Source organism: Ipomoea nil, unplaced genomic scaffold (genome assembly GCF_001879475.1).
Source record: "Ipomoea nil cultivar Tokyo-kokei standard unplaced genomic scaffold, Asagao_1.1 scaffold2922, whole genome shotgun sequence".
NCBI lineage: Eukaryota > Viridiplantae > Streptophyta > Magnoliopsida > Solanales > Convolvulaceae > Ipomoea > Ipomoea nil.
The window spans coordinates 1,147,043-1,171,518 of record NW_017619350.1 but is presented as its reverse complement, the minus strand read 5'-3'; the positions used below and the strand labels follow the sequence as shown (position 1 = coordinate 1,171,518).

The 24,476-nt window shown below is 37.2% G+C and overlaps 4 protein-coding genes across 5 annotated transcripts; all 4 read right to left on the bottom strand.

The window, feature by feature from the left end:
• Positions 1-645: 645 nt before the first annotated feature.
• LOC109161375 (scopoletin glucosyltransferase-like) lies at positions 646-7,177 on the bottom strand. 2 transcript variants are annotated; one of them, XM_019309739.1, is made up of 2 exons: positions 5,741-7,177; positions 646-772 (listed from the first exon to the last, which is right to left on the bottom strand). In XM_019309739.1, the coding sequence occupies exons 1-2, from the start codon at positions 7,067-7,069 to the stop codon at positions 668-670; spliced, it is 1,434 nt and encodes a 477-aa protein (XP_019165284.1). In that variant the 5' UTR covers positions 7,070-7,177; the 3' UTR covers positions 646-667. The 2 variants fall into 2 exon arrangements, with proteins under 2 accessions (XP_019165284.1, XP_019165283.1); XM_019309738.1 differs by lacking the exon at positions 646-772 and having other exon boundaries at positions 5,520-7,176.
• A 3,508-nt stretch (positions 7,178-10,685) lies between these two features.
• Positions 10,686-12,116, bottom strand: LOC109161270 (scopoletin glucosyltransferase-like). Its single transcript, XM_019309592.1, has one exon. It carries the CDS (start codon positions 12,114-12,116, stop codon positions 10,686-10,688), a length of 1,431 nt encoding a protein of 476 aa, XP_019165137.1.
• Positions 12,117-14,826: 2,710 nt separating this feature from the next.
• On the bottom strand, positions 14,827-16,569 carry LOC109161374 (scopoletin glucosyltransferase-like). The gene is made up of 2 exons (XM_019309737.1): positions 15,058-16,569; positions 14,827-15,016 (listed from the first exon to the last, which is right to left on the bottom strand). The coding sequence occupies exons 1-2, from the start codon at positions 16,490-16,492 to the stop codon at positions 15,012-15,014; spliced, it is 1,440 nt and encodes a 479-aa protein (XP_019165282.1). The 5' UTR covers positions 16,493-16,569; the 3' UTR covers positions 14,827-15,011.
• LOC109161377 (scopoletin glucosyltransferase-like) lies at positions 14,827-22,875 on the bottom strand. The gene is made up of 2 exons (XM_019309742.1): positions 21,380-22,875; positions 14,827-15,057 (listed from the first exon to the last, which is right to left on the bottom strand). The coding sequence occupies exons 1-2, from the start codon at positions 22,800-22,802 to the stop codon at positions 15,053-15,055; spliced, it is 1,428 nt and encodes a 475-aa protein (XP_019165287.1). The 5' UTR covers positions 22,803-22,875; the 3' UTR covers positions 14,827-15,052.
• Between the last annotated feature and the right edge of the window lie 1,601 nt (positions 22,876-24,476).

Genomic DNA, 24,476 nt, shown 5'->3' with positions numbered 1-24,476 from the left:
TCTGAGTATGATATAGACTTAAAAGTGTCTCGTATAGTTAAGGCATGCTCATGATACTTCGTGATCTAACAAAAAATAATCGGAAAAAACTGTTTTTTTTTAAAAAAAATTGTATACTAATAATTAACTCAAGTAGATAGGAAAAGATAACATAAAAGATAAAAAAGTATTTGTAACATTACTTAATTTACTTTTAACAACAGATTCAGTAACATATTAAACAACTTTTTTTTATAAGTTATGATTTTACCAAAACTCTTTTTGTCACAAATTTTTTGAGTGATCAAGAAATTCAGCAATTACTATATGTGTGTTAATGTTACGAGTCTTACGACCCTAGATAGGACCGTAAAATTTTTATAGTATAATGTATTTAAAAAAAAAAAAAACCACAAAAATAAACATAAATGAAATAGATAATTTTCACTCACATTTATTATTTTTAGATACATAATTTTCATCAAATAATATATAATCAATTCACCAATAATTTCATATTTAATTGAGCATTCCTTTTCAAATTACTATTTAAACCACCAATTATTACTTTTGACTTTCTGAACCTACTAAAACACAGATTCAAAACCTTACACCAAGATTTGAATTTAAATCTTTCATTTGAAGGACCACAGTTATGCCACACAACAAATGTATTATACGTTTGAGGTTAATGTTTTGTATGGTAAGCTCTCAATTCATCCAACAAAGAGCCCAAGTCTACGTAAGATGATCCTCCTTCTTCGATTGCCTTCTTTGCCTTGTCTTTCATTGCCTTTGATCTGCTCCTCATCTCCTCCGATTCTTCACTCATCATCACTCTCTTCATTGCCTCTGCAATGGCTTCTCTTTTCACACCATCACTCTCGGATTCCTTCCACTCTATCGACCCAACCCCGATTCCGGTCAGCAAAATCTCAGTCACCAATTTTTCATTCAAGAACTGATCGTGAAGTAGCGGCCAAGTCACCATAGGCACCCCTGCACACACCCCTTCCAGGATCGAGTTCCATCCGCAATGAGTCACGAATGCCCCCACGGCTTCGTGATCAAGAATCAGAACTTGTGGAGCCCAGCCTCTTATGATCAATCCTTTCCCTTTGGTTCTCTCCTCGAATCCTTCCGGCATCCATTTCTCTTCTTCTCTCTTGTTTCTGATCACCCACACGAAGTCCAGCCCGGAATCCTCGATCCCCATCGCCATTTCGTGGAGCTGAGACGGTGCAAAGCTTGTAAGGCTTCCGAAACAGATGTAAACCACGGAATTGGGTTTCTTGGAATCCAGCCATTTCAAGCATTCTAGCTCGTCAATTGACGATTTCTTCCCTCTTTGAGCTTTATCTTCCACGTCTCTATTGTGAAGGGAAAGTGGCCCGATTGACCATGTTCTTATACCCATAACATTCCTGTAGTGCTCTGCAAAACCTGGTTCCAGCTCGTAGAAGCTGTTGTAGATTTCGCCATAGTAGCTCCTATCCTCTGGCTCTGGTTCCGTGAAGGGAGTTTCAAGCTCTCTGCGATCTTCCGGGGAAACTTGCAATCTGGTAAGTTTGAGCTGGTGAGGAAGATTGGGGATTGTAAACAGTTCAGAATCAGATGAAACATTGTTGAAAGGCTTGTGAGTTCTAAGGCTATTCACAGCAGACAAGGCCAAGTAGCTGGATCCGTGAAAGATCAATCTTGGGATATCAAACTTAGCGGCGGCGTTTGTAGCCCAAGGGAAGAACAAATCGGCGACGAGGCAATCGGGACGGAGCTCCATCAAGAGACGCTCAAGCGGCTCTTGGAGCATAGCGCAGGCCTTGAAGAAACTGGGGAGTGCTTCAGTTGACGGGACTTTGTCGACGCTCTGGCAATCTTCCGGCAAGCCAACCTCGACGGCCGGGAATTCCAGCAAACGGATCTGGATTTGGAACCCCAACTGCGTATACTTATCTACGGCTTTGGTGAAAACGGGTTGGTTTGAAGGGGTGGTGATTATGGTCGCCTTGACACCACGAGAAGCGAAGAGTTTAGCCATGTCGAGAGTAGGAATCATGTGGCCTTGAGCCATCAAGGGGAAGAAGAAAACATGGAGCTCACCAATGGCCATGCTGCCGACAATCAAAATATAATCGTCACAAAATCTTTGCTTTAAACTATAAAATTTTTCACTTGACTGGTGAGCCACAGAGGTGTGCTTGGCAATATCATATGCTCTTTGCTGGTTTTTTAAGTACAGATTTTATGATCTCAATTAATGGTTCAGTAGACAGTATTTTAAAAAAGAGAAATCTTTATGTCAAGAAAAGTTTAAAGGTACTAATTGGGTGTTTTTTTGGAAATGTCCTAAGCAAATTACATTATTGTCTAAAATTTAGTCAAAATATTTATGAGTGTATAATAAGAAATATTACATTTTATCATTAAAAAAATGTCTTATCCATTGATCACTTCTTTCTTACAATGATTCCTTATTTTCTTGGCCAAGTGCGAATAGGGATGAATTTGGAAGTGACAGAAGTCATTTTGTTCTAGAAGTTGAAAATATCTGGGCACACGAAGATCGACTAACTCTGTGGGAATGAGGCCCAATAATCATCCAGCAAAGAAAATTTCAGAGCAGATTCGTTGTGGAATATTAGTAAATTTGCCAACTTTTTGATGAGTTACGTTTTTGGGGGGTTTTGTGATGTTACATTGTTACCTAAGCTCTTTCGTCACAAATTTGTGCACTCACCTTCTTTGTTTGACCATGCATGAATGCATTGATTTTAAGTTAACACTTGTCATTTACGTACTCGTATGGCCAAAGACATTTAAGGCTCTTTAGTACATTTTAGAGAATAGTTTTTGCCCTTACGCGATGATGATGTCTAATATATATATATATATATATATATATATATATATATATATATATATATACATTCTTTTTTGAGAAGGAAATGCATAATGTATTTACTAGATTCTTAATCTCTATTTTTTCACTTCTATCTTTTAGAAAAAGAGATGATGAGTTACCTTCATTCTTCCCAAAAGGTTGAATCCCCAACATCAAGGACCCCCACACCCGGGCCCGACAGATCATCTGGAAGGATGTAAATTATGGTAACTCAACTGAACTACAAAGGCTAGACCTTTTTTTTTTTTTTTTTTTTTTTTTTTTTTTTTTTTTGAAAAGCTGGGGAAGGGAGAACCCAGCTAGGCTAATTCCTAGCTCTCATTGCCTCATTGGTAAGGCAGCTCTTCGCAGCGTCAGCTTGGAGATAGCTCAAAACCTCATTCGGGGGGTTTGTGAACTCAATCCAATCACATTGTCTTCTCAAAGCTATCTTGGCTAGAGCATCCGCCGCATTGTTATGGTCTCTCGTAATGTGTTGAACATTGGCTTCCCAATCTTTGTCTAGCCAGCTTTTACACTCTTTAATGATTCTACCACATAGCCCGAGGATCTGTGTATCCGAGTTGATCCAATTTACCACTTCTTGCGAGTCACAAAGGAAACGAACTCGTTTCTCTCCATTATTCCAAGCCCATTTGATTCCGAGATAGAGTGCCCAAGCTTCGCTTTCTGCCACAGTGTCGGCTTTTGCAATGCAACTAAAGCCTCTCTTCCAATTGCCATTCGCGTCTCTCATTAATCCTCCACATCCCGCAGGCCTGTCAAGATTAAAAAAAGAAGCATCAGTATTCACAACAGAGTACTTACCATGTTGATTATTTATCATCATGAAGTGAACTTCCCTTTGTTTTCGGAACACCTTGGTAGTCTGATCAGCATACGTATTGATCCAATCCACTTTGCGCATTGCATCCCAGTCTTCATTGTTGAAAGCCAGATTGCACCTCCAACACCATATCCACCATAGAATAATGGCAAAAACTTCTTTCCAATTGCTTTGTTCCCGAGTGTTAATTTTTCCACTGATGTTGTCGTCCATCCATCTCTCAAAATCTAAAGTATCCTGTCTCATAATTTCAGTGCCAGGTAGGAACGCCCTCCAGACATCCTTTGCCGCCCTGCAGTATCGGAAGAGGTGGTCAATTGTTTCTTCATTGTGACCACAGCAACTGCAGCTCGCATCCCAAGTGAAACTTCTCCGTTTTCGCTCGGCATTTGAAGGCTAGACCTTTGTTTAGTGCGCTTTGAGTTACCATCATTATATGAGGAACCCTTCACTTTGAGTTACCATCATTATATGAGGAAGTGTTGTTAAGCTATAAGTTGCCCTTATTTTCTTAAAAATCATTCTTTTTCTTAATTTTTCATCAAATTTATATCTGAATTTTCTTTGCTGATTTGTTATGAAAATTTCTGCAGGAAAGGAAACAACATCTGAAGGAGCTTCATGTTGAAACCTAGAGGCTAGAGGATATTAGGGTTTTTTTTTATTATTATTATTTTAACTTATGCTTATGTAGCTATAGGGGTGTTAGCGAACAGAGCTTTCGACAAACTACTCGTGTTCGTGTTCGGTAAGCGTTCGTTTATGTTCGTTTGTTAAGGTAAACGAACATTAACAAACAAAATTTAGAGCTCGGTTAATAAACGAACAGAGCTTGAACAGTTGTAAGCTCGTTTGCTAAGAGATCGTGAACAAGTTCGTTTGTGTTTGTTTACTAATGTTCGTGAACAACCTCGTTTATGTTTGTTTAATAATGTTCGTGAACAAGCTCGTTTGTGTTCGTTTAATAATGTTCGCGAACATGTTCACAAACATATTTTATATTATATTATATTAGTTTTGTAATTGTGTTGTTTGTTTGATTATTGTTCGTGAACGTATATTATTTATTGTTTACGAACGAATTGTGATCATGAACATGTGCAGGTGTTTGTTTATTAAGTATTCATGAACGTAAATGAATATGTTCGTGAACGTGCTTGTTAATGAACATGTTTGTGAACGTGTTTGTTAACGTTAACTAACACGTTTGCGAACGTGTTCACGAACGTTAACAAACACTAACGAACGCTTAACAAACGAACACGAACAGCATTTTCAAAAACCTTAACAAACGAACATGAACACGAACACTGCAAATTCCTTAACAAACGAACACAAACAACCTCCGTTCGTTTATGTTCGGTTCGCTAACATCCCTATGTAGCTAGCTAAATGTTTTTTTTAAAAAAAAAGCTAGCTAAATATTAAAATTATTATTGTCAACTAATCTGCCGGGAAGGCTTTTATCCGAAGTTACTGGAAGGTTATGGGCTAAAATAGTGAGTTGATGTGTTTAATGGTGCTTTTTAAAAATTCATAGGCATAATTGACTTTTTGTAAGAAATTTAGAGGTTTATTTGATTTTTTTTTTTTTTTTTTTTTTTTTTTTTTTTTTTTTTTTTTAGTTTTGGTCTTTAAGAAATGTTGTTTAGGAACAAGTTATCAGAATCAAATATTTTAATTAATTTTAAATGATAAAATTTTCAATTCAAACTCTAATTTCAACATTATTAGTGTACCCAAACCTACACTGAATGTTATTTAAAAAAAAAAAAAATCACAAAAGAGAGCCTTCGCTTCCATCTTAGGGATCACAGGTTCAAGGCTGTGAAGAAAAGAAAATGCAGAAAGAATTGAGAAAACCAGACAGGTAAACTGAATGTTTTAGGAACATGTGGAGCTGTGGTGTATGCATTGAATCCATGTAGTCAATGTTTTGCATGGTAAGCTCTGAGTTCATCCAACAAAGAGCTCAACCCCAAGTAAGATGATCCTCCTTCCTCGATTGCCTTCTTTGCCTTGTCTTTCATTGCCTTTACTCTGCTCCTCATCTCCTCCGATTCTTCACCGATCATCACCTTCTTCATTGCCTCTGCAATGGCTTCCCTCTTCACACCATCACAGTCTGCACTCTTCCACTCTTTCGACCCAACTCCGCTTCCGGTCCGTAAAATATCAGTCATCAGTTTTTCATTCAAGAACTGATCCGCGAATAAGGGCCATGTTACAAATGGCACACCTGCACACACTCCTTCTAGAGTCGAGTTCCATCCGCAGTGGGTCACGAATGCCCCCACGGCTGGGTGGTCAAGAATCAGAACTTGGGGAGCCCAGCCTCGAATGATCAATCCTTTCCCTTTGGTTCTCTCCTCGAATCCTTCCGGCATCCATTTCTCTTCTTCTCTCTTGTTTCGGATCACCCACACGAAGTCCAGCCCTGAATCCTCGATCCCCATAGCCATTTCGTGGAGCTGAGATGGAGCGAAGTTTGCAGTGCTTCCGAAACAAATGTAAACCACGGAATGGGGGTTCTTGGAATCCAGCCATTTCAGGCATTCATGCTCGTTGATTGACGATTTCTTCCCTCTTTCAGCTTTATCTTCTGCGTCCGTGTTGAAAAGGGAAAGAGGCCCAACTGACCATGCTCTTCTACCCAGAACATTCTTGTAATGCTCTGCATAATCCGGTTCCAGCTCATAGAAGCTGTTGAATATTACACCATAGCTTGTATCCTCTGATTCAAAAACGCGTTTGAAGATTTCTGAGAAGGGGGTGGGGGTTTCAAGTTTGCTGCGTTCCATAGGAGAAACTTGCAATCTGGTGAGTTTGAGCTCGTGAGGAAGATTGGGAATCGTAAAAAGTTCAGAATCAGATGAAACATGGTTGAAAGGCTTGTGAGTTCTAAGGCTGTTCATAGCACACATGGCCAAGTAGCTGGATCCGTGAAAGATCAATCTTGGGATATCAAACTTGGCCGCCGCCTCTGTAGCCCAGGGGAAAAACATATCGGCGACGAGGCAATTTGGACGGAGCTCTTGTAAGAGGTGTTCAAGAGGTGGTTGGAGCATAGCGCAGGCCTTGTGGAACCTGGGGAGTCCGTCGACGGAGGGGATTTTGTCGGCGCTCTCGCAATCTTCCGGCAAGCCAACCTCGACGGCCGGGAATTCCAGCAAACGAATCTCCATTTGGAACCCCAACTGCGTATACTTTTCTACGGCTTTGGAGAAAACGGGTTGGTTTGCAGGGGTGGTGATTATGGTTGCCTTGACGCCACGAGAAGCGAAGAGCTTAGCCATATCAAGAGTAGGAATCATGTGGCCATGAGCCATGAAGGGGAAGAAGAAAACATGGAGGTCACCCATGCTGCCGACAATGAAAATATAATCGTCACAAAATCTTTGCTTGAAACAATAATTTTTCTTTTCTTTTCAAAAAAAAAAAACTATAATTTATTTCTTCTTGATTGATGTCCTATACCCCTATGCGGTATACTGGTTTTTATAGTAGTACTTGTACAGTTGTACCCAAGATCAGATCGTTACTTAGCAAAATTGAAGTTGATGTTGTCTTTCTTGGGAAAGTTCTAAGTAAATTACATTGTGGCTGAAATTTGGTCAAAATATTTATCCATTTTTTTCTTCCCAAAAGTCAAATCTCCGACCCCACACCTTAATTCAACGAAGCATTTGAGAGGATATAAATCATATAACTCACAGATACTAAATCATTATTTATTGCGCATCAGAAGCCCTCACTTTGAAAAAATATTACAAAAATTTCATACCAAAACATTTCATTTTATTTTAAAAAATATCACAAATCACAAAGATGAAAATTAGTCTAAATTACTAGCAAATTATTGTGTAGATTATGATCCACACACTGATATTCAAACCGTCGAACCATAACAAAAAGTATATTATTCTTCCTTTGCTTGATGCGCACAAGGAGCCCCCTCACTTTGAGAGGTTGCTCCACACTCGATACTTGGTCATTCTTTTCAAACTTTACTCATATGACCAAATGAGCTACCCATGCGGGCAAGTACATTATTTGTGTACTGAATATATATTACTTGATAGTACGATCCACATAGTTGTGTAGACTATGATCCACACAATAATGATTGAATTTACCTATACATATTTAAATTAAGAAAGTCAATAGGCTATTCACACAAATAATTTATTTTGAATTTTGTAATTTACAAATTAATAATTTTGATCAACTTGACTAAGTTTGTGATGATCTATTGTTTTCTTGGTCCAACATGGCAATAGGCGATGTATTTGAAAGTGGTGCAAGTCATTATGTAGATTTGTTCTAATAGTTTGGAAGATGTGGACATGCGAAATTGCCTAAGCGCTTTCGTCACAAATTGGTGCACTCGGCTTCTTTGTTTGTCTACACTTTTAGTTAGCAGCACTATTTTTTTTTTTTCAAGAAAAAATAAAAAAATCCTTGAATTTATCTTATATAAAAAGCCACCATAAACTTTAAAAAAATTACAATTAAATACATCAATTCATAATTTTAATATATCTTACCCTGTTAACCGATTAATACTTTAATAAAAGCCTCCATAACAAATTACTTGACAATAATTTTAATATTTGACTAGTTAGCCACTATAGCCTCTATGTTTCAACATGAAGCTCCTTCAAATGTTGTTTCCTGATAAGTGTTTATTTGTCTATATTTTCCACCATTTCTCTAAGCCATTTTGCATATAGATCATTCCAAATTTCATGAGATTGGGACTAAATTGTGTTATTTTGCAAGGAGTTTGGTTTGGAAAGCATTGGAATCAAAGATGAGTAATATCATGCATTTTGGTAGATATTGGAGTCAAGTGGAGCATTATGGATACATTTAGAGTCCATGGTAGCCAAGGAGAAGCTAAGTTGATGGGCAAAACACTTCCAAGGAAACCTAAGAGTGGTGTACTCAATGGTCTTAGTCATTTGGGCAAACCAAAACAAAAGAGGAGCAAAAGATCAAGACATTGTAATTTTCGCTCATTTCGGACACTGTTCGGTGTTTTGACCATACCTCGGCCTAGGAATGTCCAAATGGGGTGATTCTTGCACCATTGGAAAGCCAACTTAAAGGGGTACAACTTTGTTGAAGACTATAAGTGCCAATAAAATGATTTTAGAGGAGGAAAATAGCCTAGAAGTCAAGACAAGTGCACAGAATTCTGTTTCCAAGAGCCTCGTACTGCCTCACGTACGCCCATCCCTCATCCAATCCGAGATCTGAAAAAGGAACCAGGTGGCGTACGCCCTGCTGTACGCCCGTACGCATGCCAGTACGACCATTCCAGTGTTCACTGGAAATGCACCAAAAATGGGACGCCCTTGCGTACGCCCATCCATCAGCCCATCCATCAGCTCAAGAATGAAGCAGGTGGCGTACCCCCTGGCGTACGCCCATCCCCGAGGGCGTCCCTACCTGCTCTGCCCCTATTTAAGCTCGAATTGAGCTCTTTTTCCACGGTTTTGACCCATGGTTGAGCCCTAGCTTCTCTCTTTCACTTCCTTTCATATTGCAGTGTTAGATTAGGTTTAGATTTAGGTTTCTTAACATTTTTCAAGCTTGTAATCAAGGATTCAACACTTGGATTCCAAGATTTACCATTCATTTCTTAGTGAAGTTTTCTTCTTCCTTTTATCTCTTTCTTTTGCAAGATTTATGTTTGTTACTTATGCTTTTGTGTTCTTTATGCTATTTAATCATGAGTAGTTAGTTTATAGACTTGAGTTAGGGTTGTATTATCTATCTTGATGCTTGATTTGTGATTATTTCAAAAAAGGAAGAACTCCAACCTAGGGTTCATGTGTTTGTGAAGGTTTTGTGTTTATATCTTGTTAATGTTTGATGTACACATTCATTAGCTTGTTTTTGGAGGATTCCTTGCCTCAACGAGAGTTGGGTGATGAATCCAAGCCACCCCTTGCATAGACCCGATTTCTTCCTACGAAAATAGGGGAAATTGGGGAATTTAGATGCTTTGTGTGCTCGATGGACTTGGAATTGATTCACCATGAAAGTGGGGCAATTCCTTGTTCTAATCCTTAGCTTGTTTATAAATCATGAAAATGGTTCGTAGACTAGAATACCTACGTGCTTTCCCGCTTGATTCCTTGGTTACTTGTTCTCCCTAATCCCTTAGGTTGTTAAAGCATCTAGATGATAATGCTCCCTAGCTTGAGTCCTATTTCTTTATTTTGTGTTTATCTTTGTGTATATGTGTTAGTCTTATCATTTCCTTAAACTTGTAGTTTGCTTAGCTTCTTGTTGATTTCCTTATGCTAGTGCCTAGTTTATTGTGATTGCATATTGCGTGTCATATCCCCCAATCCCCTGAGGACGATATTTCACACCCGAGCTCACATCTTATTTTTGCTACATCATTTCCTTTCCTGCAATAATTTTAATATTTGACTAGTCACTCTAGCCACTTTAGCCTCTGGGTTTCAACATGTTGGCTTATGCTTATGTGGCTAGCCAAATATCAAAATTATTGCCAAGTAGTCTGCCACGAAGGTTAGATTTTAATGGAAGTTATCGGAAGGTTAATCCGCTAGTCTGGTAGGATGCTCTAAAGTCGTAAGTTGATGTATTTAATTGCACTTTTTAAAAATTCATAGATCTATCTTTTCGTGCAAAAATTTATGAACACATTTGACTTTTTTTTTTTTTTTTCCAGTTTTGGTATGTACGAAATGTCATTTAGAAACAAGTCATCAGAATCAAATAATTTAATTAATTTTAAATGATAAAATTTTTAATTCAAACACTAATTCCAACATTACTGTACCCAAAGATTCTTTTTTTTTTTTTAATCACAAAAGAGAACTCTATCTTCCATCCTAGGGATCACAGGTTGAAGGCTGTCAAGAAAGTGCTGAAAGAATTGAGAAAACCAGACAGGTAAACTGAAACCTTCAATGTTTTAGGACCTTGTAGATGTAGTCAATGTTTTGCATGGTATGCTCTGAGTTCATCCAACAAAGACCTCAATCCTAAGTAAGATGATCCTCCTTCTTCGATTGCCTTCTTTGCCTTTTCTTTCATTGCCTTTGCTCTGCTCCGAAACTCCTCCGATTCTTCACCGTTCATCACCTTCTTGATTGCCTCTGCAATGGCTTCTCTCTTCACGCCATCGCTGTCTTCTCTCTTCCACTCTTTCGACCCAACTCCGGTTCCGGTCCGTAAAATATCAGTAATCAGTTTTTCATTCATGAACTGCTCGGCGGATACGGGCCATGTCACCATCGGCACGCCCGCACACACTCCTTCTAGCGTGGAGTTCCATCCGCAGTGGGTCACGAATGCCCCCATGGCTGGGTGGTCAAGAATTAGAACTTGGGGAGCCCAACCTCTTATGATCAATCCTTTCCCTTTGGTTCTCTCCTCGAATCCTTCCGGCATCCATTTCTCTTCTTCTCTCTGGTTTCTGATCACCCACACGAAGTCCAGCCCGGAATCCTCGATCCCCATCGCCATTTCGTGGAGCTGGGACGGTGCAAAGCTTGTAAGGCTTCCGAAACAGATGTAAACCACGGAATGGGGGTTCTTGGAATCCAGCCATTCCAAGCATTCATGCTCGTTGATTGACGATTTTTTCCCTCTTTGAGCTTTATCTTCTACGTCTCTGTTGTAAAGGGAAAGTGGCCCAACTGACCATGCTCTTCTCCCCTGAACATTCTTGTAATGCTCAGCATAATCTGGTTCCAGCTCATAGAAGCTGTTGAATATTGCGCCATAGCTTGTATCCTCTGATTCTCTAACGCGTTTCAAGATTTCTGTGAAGGGAGTTTCAATTTCGCTGCGTTCCATAGGAGAAACTTGCAATCTGGTGAGTTTGAGCTGGTGAGGAAGATTGGGAATTGTAAAAAGTTCAGAATCTGATGAAACATGGTTGAAAGGCTTGTGAGTTCTAAGGCTGTTCGTAGCACACACGGCCAAGTAGCTGGATCCGTGAAAGATCAATCTTGGGATATCGAACTTGGCCGCCGCGTCTGTAGCCCAAGGGAAGAACAAATCGGCGACGAGGCAATCGGGACGGAGCTCCATCAAGAGACGCTCAAGCGGCTCTTGGAGCATAGCGCAGGCCTTGAAGAAACTGGGGAGTGCTTCAGTTGACGGGACTTTGTCGACGCTCTGGCAATCTTCCGGCAAGCCAACCTCGACGGCCGGGAATTCAAGCAAACGGATCTGGATTTGGAACCCCAACTGCGTATACTTATCTACGGCTTCGGTGAAAACGGGCTGGTTTGAAGGGGTGGTGATTATGGTTGCCTTGACGCCATGAGAAGCGAAGAGCTTAGCCATGTCGAGTGTAGGAATCATGTGGCCTTGAGCCATGAAGGGTAAGAAGAAGACATGGAGGAGCTCACCCATGCTGTATATATACTGGTTTTTATAGTAGTACTTGTACCCACGACCAGATCTTTACTTCCTTAGCAAGAAATTGAATTTGATGTCGTCTTTCTTTGGAAAGTTTCACAGTTCTATGTAAATTACATTGTGGCTGAAATTTGGTAAAAATATTTATCCATTTTTATGGGTGTGGGTGCACACCAAAACATTTCATTTTTTTTATAAATATTATAAACCTCAAAGTTGTAAATTTATCTAAATTACTCCGACAAATTATTGTGTGGATCATGGTCCATACAATGTTATATAAATCATAACAAAAAATTACATTTTTAATATATTAAAAGTACATTATTTGTGTACATTATACAGAATAATGTACTTTTAATACTCAAATAATGTATTTTTTCTGAATACAATATACATTTTTAATATATTAAAAATATATTATTTGATGGTATGATTTATACAGTTGTGCGGATTATGATTCACATAATAATGATTGAAATTACTCATACATACTTAAATTATGAAAGTCAATAGCTATTTGTACAAATAATTTAATTTGAATTTTATAGTTTACAAATTAATAATTTGGCCAATTTGACTTTGTTTGTGATGATGTATTATATTCTTTTTTGGGTCCAATGGCTACAGGCGATGAAGTCATTTTGTTCTAAAAGTTTGGAAGATGTGGACATGCGAAATTGCCTAAGCTCTTCGATGACATGTGACCTAAGCTCTTTCGTCACAAATTAGTGCACTCGGCTTCTTTGTTTGACCATGAAATCATTGATTTTAAGTTAACACTCGTTTACTCAGGTGGCCAATGAGGCAATGACATGTACCCGAAGAACGGTCAAATAGGACTCTAAATTTGGGTTTAAACTTAATGAGGCAAGGACATTTAGAGCTGTTTGGTACTTTTAAGACAGTAAATTTTGACATTTATGTCTCATCTCTATATTTCTATCTCTATATCTCTATCTCTATATATACTAAAGCAAAATGATTAAGAAAAAAACTTTCCCTCCAAAATGTGAAAACATTTATTGTATTCACATTAATTTATAAGTTAATGAAATTTTAATTAATCAATATCAACATAATTATTAAATTTGTCAACATAACATGTCTATATCATTAATTTATAAAATATATTATATATTATATATTATATCTCTATCCCTTCTCTTCTCTTCTTTATCTCTATCTCTATATATATTAAAGCAAAATGATTAAGAAAAAATTTTCCCTAATCATAATCATTATAAATAATTAAATAAAGATGAAAAGAAAAATCAAAGTGAATAATAAGCAAAAAGATTTTAGTGGATAGGAGAGTAATTCACAAAATTAATTTGAGTAATAATAATTGTTGATCCATAATTGAGAATTAACATTGCAATAATTATGTTATGTTTCTAACATTAATTGATTGGAGATAAATTTAAAATTCAGAATCAATATTTACATGAACATCTGCACCTACTCCAACATTATAAATAAATCATCATCCACAAGACCACAACCAATACTACAATTATGTTTTGGTTGTGGCTGGAATTGGGAGGATGGTTGTGGCTAGAATAGGGAGAAGAATATTTCTGGGAGTTAAGATCTCTTATAGAGCTTTATACTGTGTAATCTGGGGAAGATGAATCAAGAAATGCGCGGTAGACATGAAGAAAAAGCTGACGATAAAACCCTGAACCTGGGGCTTCGATTCTTGGAGTTGTTCTTTCTTGGAAGCAGAGGCAACTGTTAGCCGTAGCTCATGAACGCGAAGAAGAAGCAGTTTACGTAAAAAGACTATTTTTTCCTCATGAATAAAAAATTCAAAAAGGTTTAAGTTTTTCCAGTCAATTTCCACCGGTGATTTGGTCGGAAGGACCAAATCTGCTAAACAAAGCATAGTTAAAGGAATAAATTGTTAGTTTTAAAATTCAGGGAGCGAAATTAAACACGCCCCCTATAGTCATATGACCAAAAGTGTAATTTGCTCATTTGTGAAATTAATAATAGTCCGTGCATCATGCGAGACACTTACTAGTAATAATTATTATGACATTCTTGATTTTTAACTTTTAAATTTACACTTTTAACTAATATCACTATTTTTTTTTTTGGGAAAAATGATCAAATAGTCTCTTTCATAAAAAGACAATTAGGTTCATAAACTTTAAAAAGTCAATTAACCCATTTCATCCCGTTAACTGATTAACTCTCCAATAAAAGCCTTCGTGGCAGATTACTTGACAATAATGTTTATATTTGACTAGCCACTCAGGCCTCTAGGTTTCAACATGAAGCTCCTTCAGATGTTGCTTCCTTTCCTGCAATAATTTTAATATTTGACTAGCCACTCTATCCACTTTGCCCTCTGGATTTCAACATGTTGGCTTATGCTTTTGTGGCTAGCCAAATATTAAAACTATTGTTAAGTAATCTGCCACGAAGATTAGCTTTTATCAGAAGTTATTGGAAGATTAACAGGCTAACGGAGTAAGATACGCTAAAATCGTGAATTGATGTGTTTAATTATACTTTTTAAAAATTGTTGAGCCTAATTGACTTTTAGTGCAAAAAATTTGAGACGTTTCCCTTCTTCTTCTTCTTCTTTTCTCAGTTTTGGTCTTTATGAAATGTTGTTTAGAAACAAGTGATCAGAATCAAATATTTTAATTAATTTTAAATAATTTCAATTCAAACTCTAATTTCAACATTACTGTACCCAAAGATTCTTTAATTAAGTCTAAACTCCAAACCTACACTGAATAGTAATTTAAAAAAAAAAAAATCACAAAAGAGAGCCTTAGCTTCCATCAAAGGGATCACAGGTCGAAGGCTGTGAAGAAAATGCAGAAAGAATTGAGAAAACCAAACATGTAAAATGTAGACCTCGTACTGAAATCTTCAATGTTTTAGGAACTCGTGGACCTTGTAGATGTATGTAGTCAATGTTTTGCATGGTAAGCTCTCAGTTCATCCAGCAAAGAGCTCAAGCCTAAGTAAGATGATCCTCCTTCCTCTATTGCCTTCTTCGCCTTATCTTTCATCACCTTTGCTCTGCTCCTCATCTCCTCAGATTCTTCACCGATCATCACCTTCTTGATTGCCTCTGCAATGGCTTCTCTCTTCACGCCATCGCTGTCTAATCTCTTCCACTCTTTCGACCCAACTCCGGTTCCGGTCCGTAAAATATCAGTCATCAGTTTTTCATTGATGAACTGCTCGGCGAATACCGGCCATGTCACCATGGGCACGCCGCCACACACGCCTTCTAGCGTCGAGTTCCATCCGCAGTGGGTCACGAATGCCCCCACGGCTGGGTGGTCAAGAATCACAACTTGGGGAGCCCAGCCTCTTATGATTAATCCTTTCCCTTTGGTTCTCTCCTCGAATCCTTCCGGCATCCATTTCTCTGATCCGTTGTCTTCTTCTCTCTTGTTTCTGATCACCCAGACGAAGTCCATCCCTGAATCCTCGATCCCCATCGCCATTTCGTGGAGCTGAGATGGAGCGAAATTTGCGACGCTTCCGAAACAGATGTAAACCACGGAATGGGGGTTCTTGGAATCCAGCCATTTCAGGCATTCATGCTCATCGATTGCCGATTTCTTCCCTCTTTCAGCTTTATCTTCTACGTCTCTGTTGTAAAGGGAAAGTGGCCCAACTGACCACGCTCTTCTCCCCAGAACATTCTTGTAATGCTCTGCATAATCCGGTTCCAGCTCGTAGAAGCTGTTAAAGATTACCCCATAGCTTTTCTCCTCCGATCCCCTAACGCTTCTCATGAATTCCGACATGGTATTTTCAACCTCGCTGCGTTCGAACGGAGAAACTTGCAATTTGGTGATTTTGAGTTCGTGCGGGAGATTGGGAATGGTAAAAAGTTCAGAATCAGATGAAACATCGTTGAAAGGCTTGTAAACTCTTAGGCTATGCATAGCACATAAGGCCAAGTGGCTAGTTCCGTGAAAGATGAGTCTTGGGATATCGAACTTGGCGGCGGCGTTAGTAGCCCAAGGGAAAAACATATCGGCGACGAGGCAATCGGGGCGGAGCTCTTGTAAGAGGTCTTCAAGAGGTGGTTGGAGCATAGCGCAGGCTTTGAAGAATCTGGGGAGTCCGTCGTCGTCGGGGGTTTGATCGAGACGCTGGCAACTTTCCGGCAAGCCAACCTCGACGCCGGGGAATTCCAGCAATCGAATCTCCATTTGGAACCCTAACTGCGTATACTTATCTACGGCTTTGGAGAAAACGGGTTGGTTTGCAGGGGTGGTGATTATGGTTGCCTTGACGCCACGTGAAGCGAAGAGCTTGGCCATATCTAGAGTAGGAATCATGTGGCCATGAGCCATCATGGGGAAGAAGAAAACATGAAGATCACCCATCGCAAAATCTTTGCTTGAAACTGCAAAATTCTTAATTGATTGACTGATTTCTGCGGTCTGTTTGGGTTTATAATATACTGCTATTTATAACAAATACTGTAATTTAGATTTTAGATAAGGTAAGTTGCTTCGTACTTTCCCAAGAATGAAAGCCATCAAAGATGGTAGGCCCATTCGTTGAATTTTCCAAATATTTTAGAGTTTTTTTTTTTTTCTTTTTGAGAGTAGCTCAAGAGTTTCACCGTCAATACACTTTTATTGGATGAGACAGATTTTTAGATAAGAATTAATAAGTTATTTTCACTCAATCATACCCCAAGTTAACTATTTAAAGTTCTATTATATTGATCTTCATTCTCTATTTTCCTTATTTTATTTTTTGATATGATAAAAATGATAGATTATTTTCATCTTATTCATAAGTTCCAAAATTTTGAGTGATAAAGGAAAAGCCGAAGAGTTCTTAGTAGTATTTTTTTAACATTTCAGAGCATATTACAAGGTATGTCTTAAACTTTTCTGCTGGTTTATGTGCAGTGACCTAAGCACTTTCGTCACATGTTTGTACATGGTCCCCATCACCTCAATCACCTGCTGGCTTCTTTCTTTGACCAATAGGTGCACTTTAATGTTTTTTTTTTTTTTTTGAGAAGCACTTTAAATGTTTTTTAACAAGGGAAACCACTCAAACCAGTACGGCAGTCCACAATCCACACAAAACAATACGGAGTACTACACATCAGGAGGGACGATAATTATGTTTCATCTATGTCAAAATTTAATTATAGACTTTAGATAAAATATATTTTATAAATCTAAGTAATAAAAAATCACAAAGTAAATTTGATAAATCAATTTAACGAATTAGTTCAAATTAATTGTCAAACCAGCTCTATGAAAAATGGTCCTTTCTTAACGAGTTAATTCCAACAATGGTCTCCTGAGTATAATGATTTTTCATAATTGGTCATCGACTTTTAATTTAAACAATTTAACCATCTGACTATTAAAATCTTTCCAATTGAGGTCCCTCCGTTATATCCTAGTTAAATGGAAGTTTATTTGAGGAGTAAAAGTGTCTTTTCAGGTTCTCAGTGTATATTTCATCTTGGTTCCACAGCCAACGTTTTGAATTATAACAGAAGGCAGACAATCAGGTTTAGGCTTTGATTGATTGAATATTATTTGAATGCATACCACAAATTAAGTTGTGAAAAACCACAGTTATTTTTTAATTGAAATGTGGATGTTGGCTGACAATATTCTTATTATAATTATCGACGCTTAATATGCATGGTCCATTGTTTAGGGGTCCATTGTTTAATTCAAGAATGAGCAAACACTGCTGGGCACCGCCATTGTTACTCACCCTGCATCTGCTGTTTCATAATTTTCCAGACCCTCGATCATCCTCCCAACTCTCACCGCACCTCTTGTACTCAACACCATCACCCCGACGCACCCATTCGCCGGAGACCAAACCTTAATTAGTCTCCTCCCATGCGCTTTTAGAGATGGGCTTCTTCACCCCTGAAAACTCCGGTCGATGCGCTTTTAGAACAAATTCTCGTCGGACGGGTGCGTTAGAGTTCATAATTTGGACTGTGAAAACTATAGGTTTTTGGCGTTGAATTAGATGAAGTTGACGGAGAGTTCGATTGTGGACGCCGGCATGAGCTTCGATGAGTGTACGGCGATGCGCAAGAGGAATTGCTCCTGCGCCGCGTACGCACCTCCAATATCACCGGCTGGAAATGAAGATCTAATATACACTCAAAACCTAAAAAGACACTTTTACCCCTCAAATAAATGTCCACTTAACTAAGGGAGGGGGTGTATTCAATCATGACTTTTATAGAGTTTTAAGGACTTTTATGAACTTTAAAAGTCTGGAGGTATTCAATTCAAACTTTTAGAGAGTCTTTAAAAGTCAGGCGGTATTCAATCAAGATTTTTAAAGAATCTTTAAAAGTCGTGTGGTATTCGATTAAGACTTTTAAAGAGTTTTTAAAAGTCATGTGATATTCAAAAAGTTATGAACTTTTGTAGACTTTTTAATTTTAAGACTTTTGTAGACTTTTCCTTCTCAAATATAAATAGTTGAAATCCGACCATCAATCCCTAGATTTCAAATTTTCTTTCTAACAACTTTGAATGTTTTCTCTCTCTATTTAAACTCTGTTTTTTCTCCCTATTTAAACTCGATAAACCTATCTAAATTTAATAAAATTATTTTTTTCTTCATTATCCTATATTTTTCTCATACCTAAACTCTACCAATTTTTCTCTCTCTCATAAACTTTAGAATCTTCATCTAAAAATTCGAAATAATATTATTTTTATTTCATTATTGCTTGTTTATATTGGTTTTTATTTTTTTTTTATGAATTTTTTATCACTAACTTTCTCTAATTCTCCCTAAATACATGAACAAAGCAAATTTTTCATCGTCAAATTTTAGTATATGTTTCATAATATTCATATAAATACTTATATATTTTGATGTTATTATTTTGATGTTTATATTCATAATATATATATATATATATATATATATATATATATATATATATATATATATATATATATATATATATAACAACATGTTACTACGAATAGCGAATTACTGTTCGTAACAACAATTTGGAGTTGCAAACAGTAACACCTTCTTGTTGTTTGCAGTCTCAAATTGCTATTGCAAATAATAGTTCTTTGCATGATGCCTAGCAATATATCAAAGATAATTTTATATATATTATTAATATTGGATTTTTATTTTTTTATTTTATGCAACTTGTAATTATATTTTTAAATATTTTATTTGATCAAGTCTTTTATTATAAATTTTATTATTCAATATTGTTATGAATTTCTAATGAAATAGTTTTTTTTTTTTGTTGATGTTTATTAATAATATATATAAGTAATTAGCATATAAGTCTCAGCATACTATGGATAAAAATAAGAGCAAATTACACTTTTGGTCCTGTGACTATTGGGGGTGTGTTAATTTGAGTACGTGACTTTTAAAACTAACAATTTAGTCCTTTAACTATCATTTTTTTAGCAGATTTGGTCCTCCAGGCCAAATTGTCGGTGGAATTTGACCGGAAAGACGTTCGAATTTTTAAATCAAACGCTATTTTTTTTACAATTAAAAAGACCGAATTACCCCCACTAATATTTGATTTAAAAATTCGAATATCTTTCCGGCCAAATTTCACCGTCAATTTGGCCAGGAGGACCAAATCTGCTAAAAAAATGATAGTTAAAGGACTAAATTGTTAATTTTAAAAGTCACGTACCCAAATTAACACACCCCTAATAGTCACAGGACCAAAAGTGTAATTTGCTCTAAAAATAATAATGTTGCGAATGTTGATGTGGGTGAAGAACTATATAATAAGAAGAATTTTATGATATATTATAAATGTTTTGTAAGAAAATTGTAAATGATAAGAATCAAAATCATTGAAAGTTTGTAATGATGTATTCAATTTAGAATTTCAATGACTTTTGTAGACTTTTTAAAATAAAAAGTTGATAAAAGTCTATGAATGTTTTTTATATAGACTTTTATAGAGTCTTATAAAGTTTTAAAAAGTTTTTAACGACTCTATGAAAGTCAATCAAAGTTTATTAAAATCTATCATTTTAAAAGTCTTTAAAACTCCACAAAAGTCATGATTGAATACACCCCCCTAAGATATAACGGAAGGACCTCAATTAGAAAGATTTTAAAAATCAGATGGTTAAATTGTTCAAAATCATCGTACTCGGGACCGACACGATAGGAGGATGTAAATCATGGTAACTCGGAGGATGTAAATCATGGTAACTCAACTGAACATGAACCACAGAGGCTAGACCGATGCTCACTGGCACAAGGAACCGTCCTTACTTTGAGAGATAGCTCCCCCTCACTTTGAGAGACCCAATCCCTGGTCATCCTTCCAAAGTTTCACCTCTGTGACCAGTTGAGCTGCCCATGCGGGTACACTACGACCGTTCTCGATTCCATGCATCGATGTATTATTCATATTATTTTGTAACAATTATCCATCAGCTTTACTTTTATAATGTTACGGAGTATTACCTTTTCTTTTTTTTTAATAATATTGACTCTATTACAATAATACAAAGTAATATCTATTTGTACATACTTTCTAAACCTATTGAAACACAGAGTCAATGTCCCTTTAAACATGTGACATCTCAGAGCTGTCATTCGACTACAAGTTGCTTGGCCTAAACGCTTTCGTCACACGTTAAAATCTATGAAAGTAGTTTTCATTGTTTCATTCTTTAGTAGTGACTTGATATTCTAATAAATGAATGAAATGGTGACAAATAAAAATCTCATGAAATAGGGTGTGCCGGCAGCTTGGCAGGGGCCACGGATGAAAAATAAAAATATCATGAAATTGCAACTAACAAATTCAAGTATTTACACCAGACAATGAAGACAGTAAACGTTTCTGAATTTCTGTGTTAAAACAATAATAAACAGAAGATCATGGGAAGTTCCTTAAACCCTACAAAGAAGAGATCATATCATAGTAGAGAAGCAACTGGTCTGGTCAACACAACATTACCATAAAAAAATTGCCCACATAAAGATTTCCAGATGAAGAACACAACATCCAGTGAACAAATTTATATAGCATGCTCCCATTCCGTGGATTTGGAACTCACCCGTAAATGTTGGTATAATGGAACTCCATTCCTCAAACTAAAGGGTAATTCATATTTATTTGTGATTATCCAGATTCTACCCCTACAAAGGGTGTGAAGAAAATGCAGAAAGAATTGAGAAAACCAGACAGGTAAACTGTAGACCTCGTACTGAAATCTTCAATGTTTTAGGACCTTGTAGATGTAGTCAATGTTTTGCATGGTAAGCTCTGAGTTCATCTAACAAAGAGCTCAAGCCTAAGTAAGATGATCCTCCTTCCTCGATTGCCTTCTTTGCCTTGTCTTTCATTGCCTTTGCTCTGCTCCGAATCTCCTCTGATTCTTCACCGATCATCACCTTCTTCATTGCCTCTGCAATGGCTTCCCTCTTCACACCGTCACTCTCTGATCTCTTCCACTCTTTCGACCCAACTCCGGTTCCTGTCCGCAGAACATCAGTCATCAGTTTTTCATTCAAGAACTGTTCGGCGAACACCGGCCATGTCACCATGGGCACCCCTGCAGATATCCCTTCCAACGTTGAGTTCCATCCGCAATGGGTCACGAATGCTCCCACGGCTTCGTGATCAAGAATCAGCACTTGAGGAGCCCAGCCTCTTATGATCAATCCTTTCCCTTTGGTTCTCTCCTCGAATCCTTCCGGCATCCATTTCTCTTCTTCTCTCTTGTTTCTGATCACCCACACGAAGTCCAGCCCTGAAGCCTCGATCCCCATTGCCATTTCGTGGAGCTGAGACGGAGCGAAATTTGCGACGCTTCCGAAACAGATGTAAACCACGGAATGGGGGTTCTTGGAATCCAGCCATTTCAGGCATTCATGCTCGTCGATTGCCGATTTCTTCCCTCTTTCAGCTTTATCTTCTACGTCTCTGTTGTAAAGGGAAAGTGGCCCAACTGACCACGCTCTTCTCCCCAGAACATTCTTGTAATGCTCTACAAAATCCGGCTCTAGCTCATAGAAGCTGTTGAATATTACACCATAGCTTGTATCCTCTGATTCACTAACGCGTTTCAAGAATTCTGTGAAGGGAGTTTCAAGTTCGCTGCGTTCCATAGGAGAAACTTGCAATCTGGTGAGTTTGAGCTCGTGAGGAAGATTTGGAATGGTAAAAAGTTCAGAATCAGATGAAACATTGTTGAAAGGCTTGTAAACTCCAAGGCTTTGCATAGCACACAAGGCCAAGTGGCTGATTCCGTGAAAGATGAGTCTTGGGATATCGAACTTGGCGGCGGCGTTAGTAGCCCACGGGAAAAACATATCGGCGACGAGGCAATCGGGACGGAGCTCTTGTAAGAGTTCTTCAAGAGATGGTTGGAGCAAAGCGCAGGCCTTGAAGAATGTGGGGAGTCCGTCATCGGAGGGGATCTGATCAAGACGCTGGCAACTTTCCGGCAAGCCAACCTCGACGCCGGGGAATTCCAGCAATCGAATCTCCATTTGGAACCCTAACTGCGTATACTTATCTACGGCTTTGGAGAAAACGGGTTGGTTTGCAGGGGTGGTGATTATGGTTGCCTTGACGCCACGTGAAGCGAAGAGCTTGGCCATATCTAGAGTAGGAATCATGTGGCCATGAGCCAACATGGGGAAGAAGAAAACATGAAGCTCACCCATATCAAAATCTTTGCTTCAAACTACAAAATTTCTTAAGTGATTGACTGAATGATTTCTGCAATCTGCGTTCTGTTTGGAGTTATAATATACTGCTATTTATAACAAAATACTTTAATTTGGAGAAGACAAGTTGCTTCGTACTTCCCCAAGAATGAAGCTAACAAATATGGTAGGGCCTATGCATTGAATGATAAATTATTTTCATCTTATATATATAGGTTATAAGTTCTAAAATTTGGAGTGATGAAGTAAAAATTGAAGAGTTATAAGTATTTTAAATAGTATTTTGGGAAAATGGCACTTTTTCCCCCTGAGTTATATACTTATAGCACTTTTTCTCCCTCAATTATTTAGGTAAGCATATTAGTCCCCTCAATTATTTAAAAAGTGGTGTCTTTTCCCCCCTGATATATTAAATTGACATTTTTACCCTTAAAGTAAACATTTTATTTATTTTCCTTTCTCCAACAAATTATTGTGTATACGTAGGGATGACCACGGTTCGGTTTGAACTGAACCGGACACTAAAACAATCGAATTAAAAGTTTCCGGTTATGATTCAGATCTAGAACCCAATATTTAGATGTCAATTTATTAAAATTATGTATCAAAAAAATTGAATCTTGAACCGTGAACCGGCGGTTCCGGATCCGGTTCGCGATTTTGAACTGTCTTTATTTTACAATTTTATTTTTTATTTTAAAATAGTCTAAATTCAACAATAAATGTATTTTATTTTTTCAGTTCAGAACATGAACCGTCCGTTCCGGTTCACGATTTTAATAAACTCTAAATATTGAGTTTCGATTCTAAATTGTAATTGGAATATTTAAGTTTGGTTGCTATAGTGTTTGTTTGGTTTAAACCAAATTATGGTCATAATTTGTTGGAGAAAAAAAAATAAATGAAATATTTATTTTAAGGGTAAATATATCCATTTAACATTTCAGAGGGGAAAATAGCCACTTTAATAATTCAGGGGAAAAAAATGCTATAAATATATAACTCAGGGGGAAAAAATGTCATTTTTAAAAACATTTCAGAGCATATTACAAGGGAATACAAGGTATGTCTTAATTTTTCTGCTGGTCCCCATCACCTCAATCGCCTACTGGCTTCTTTCTGTGACCGGTAGGTGCAATTTAATGTTTTTTTTTTTAATAATGGAAACCCGGCATTACATAAACCACACAAAACAATAGTACACATAGGAGGGACATAATTATGTTTCATCTACCTCAAAATTCAAATATGGATTTAGATAAAATCTATTTTACAACCCTAACTAATAAAATATTACAAAGTAATTCAGATAAATCACTTAATTCTATGAGAAATGACCCGTTGTTAACTCTATAACCGTCCTCGATTTCCATACATCAATGTATTATTCATATTATTTTGTAACAATTATTCATCAACTTTACTTTTAAGATGATATTACTTTTTTTTTAAGCACTATTGACTCTATTACAATATAATATTTGTCCATATATATTTTTTGAACTCATTGAAACACAAAAAGTCAATGCATCCACTAGTGTTTAAACCTATGACCTCTCATTTGGAAAAGGCACAAAAATGTCATGAGCTACCAGCTAAAGCTTTTTCGTCACACGTTAAAATCTATGAAAGTAGTTTTCATTGTTTCTTTCTTTAGTAGTTCGTAGTGAC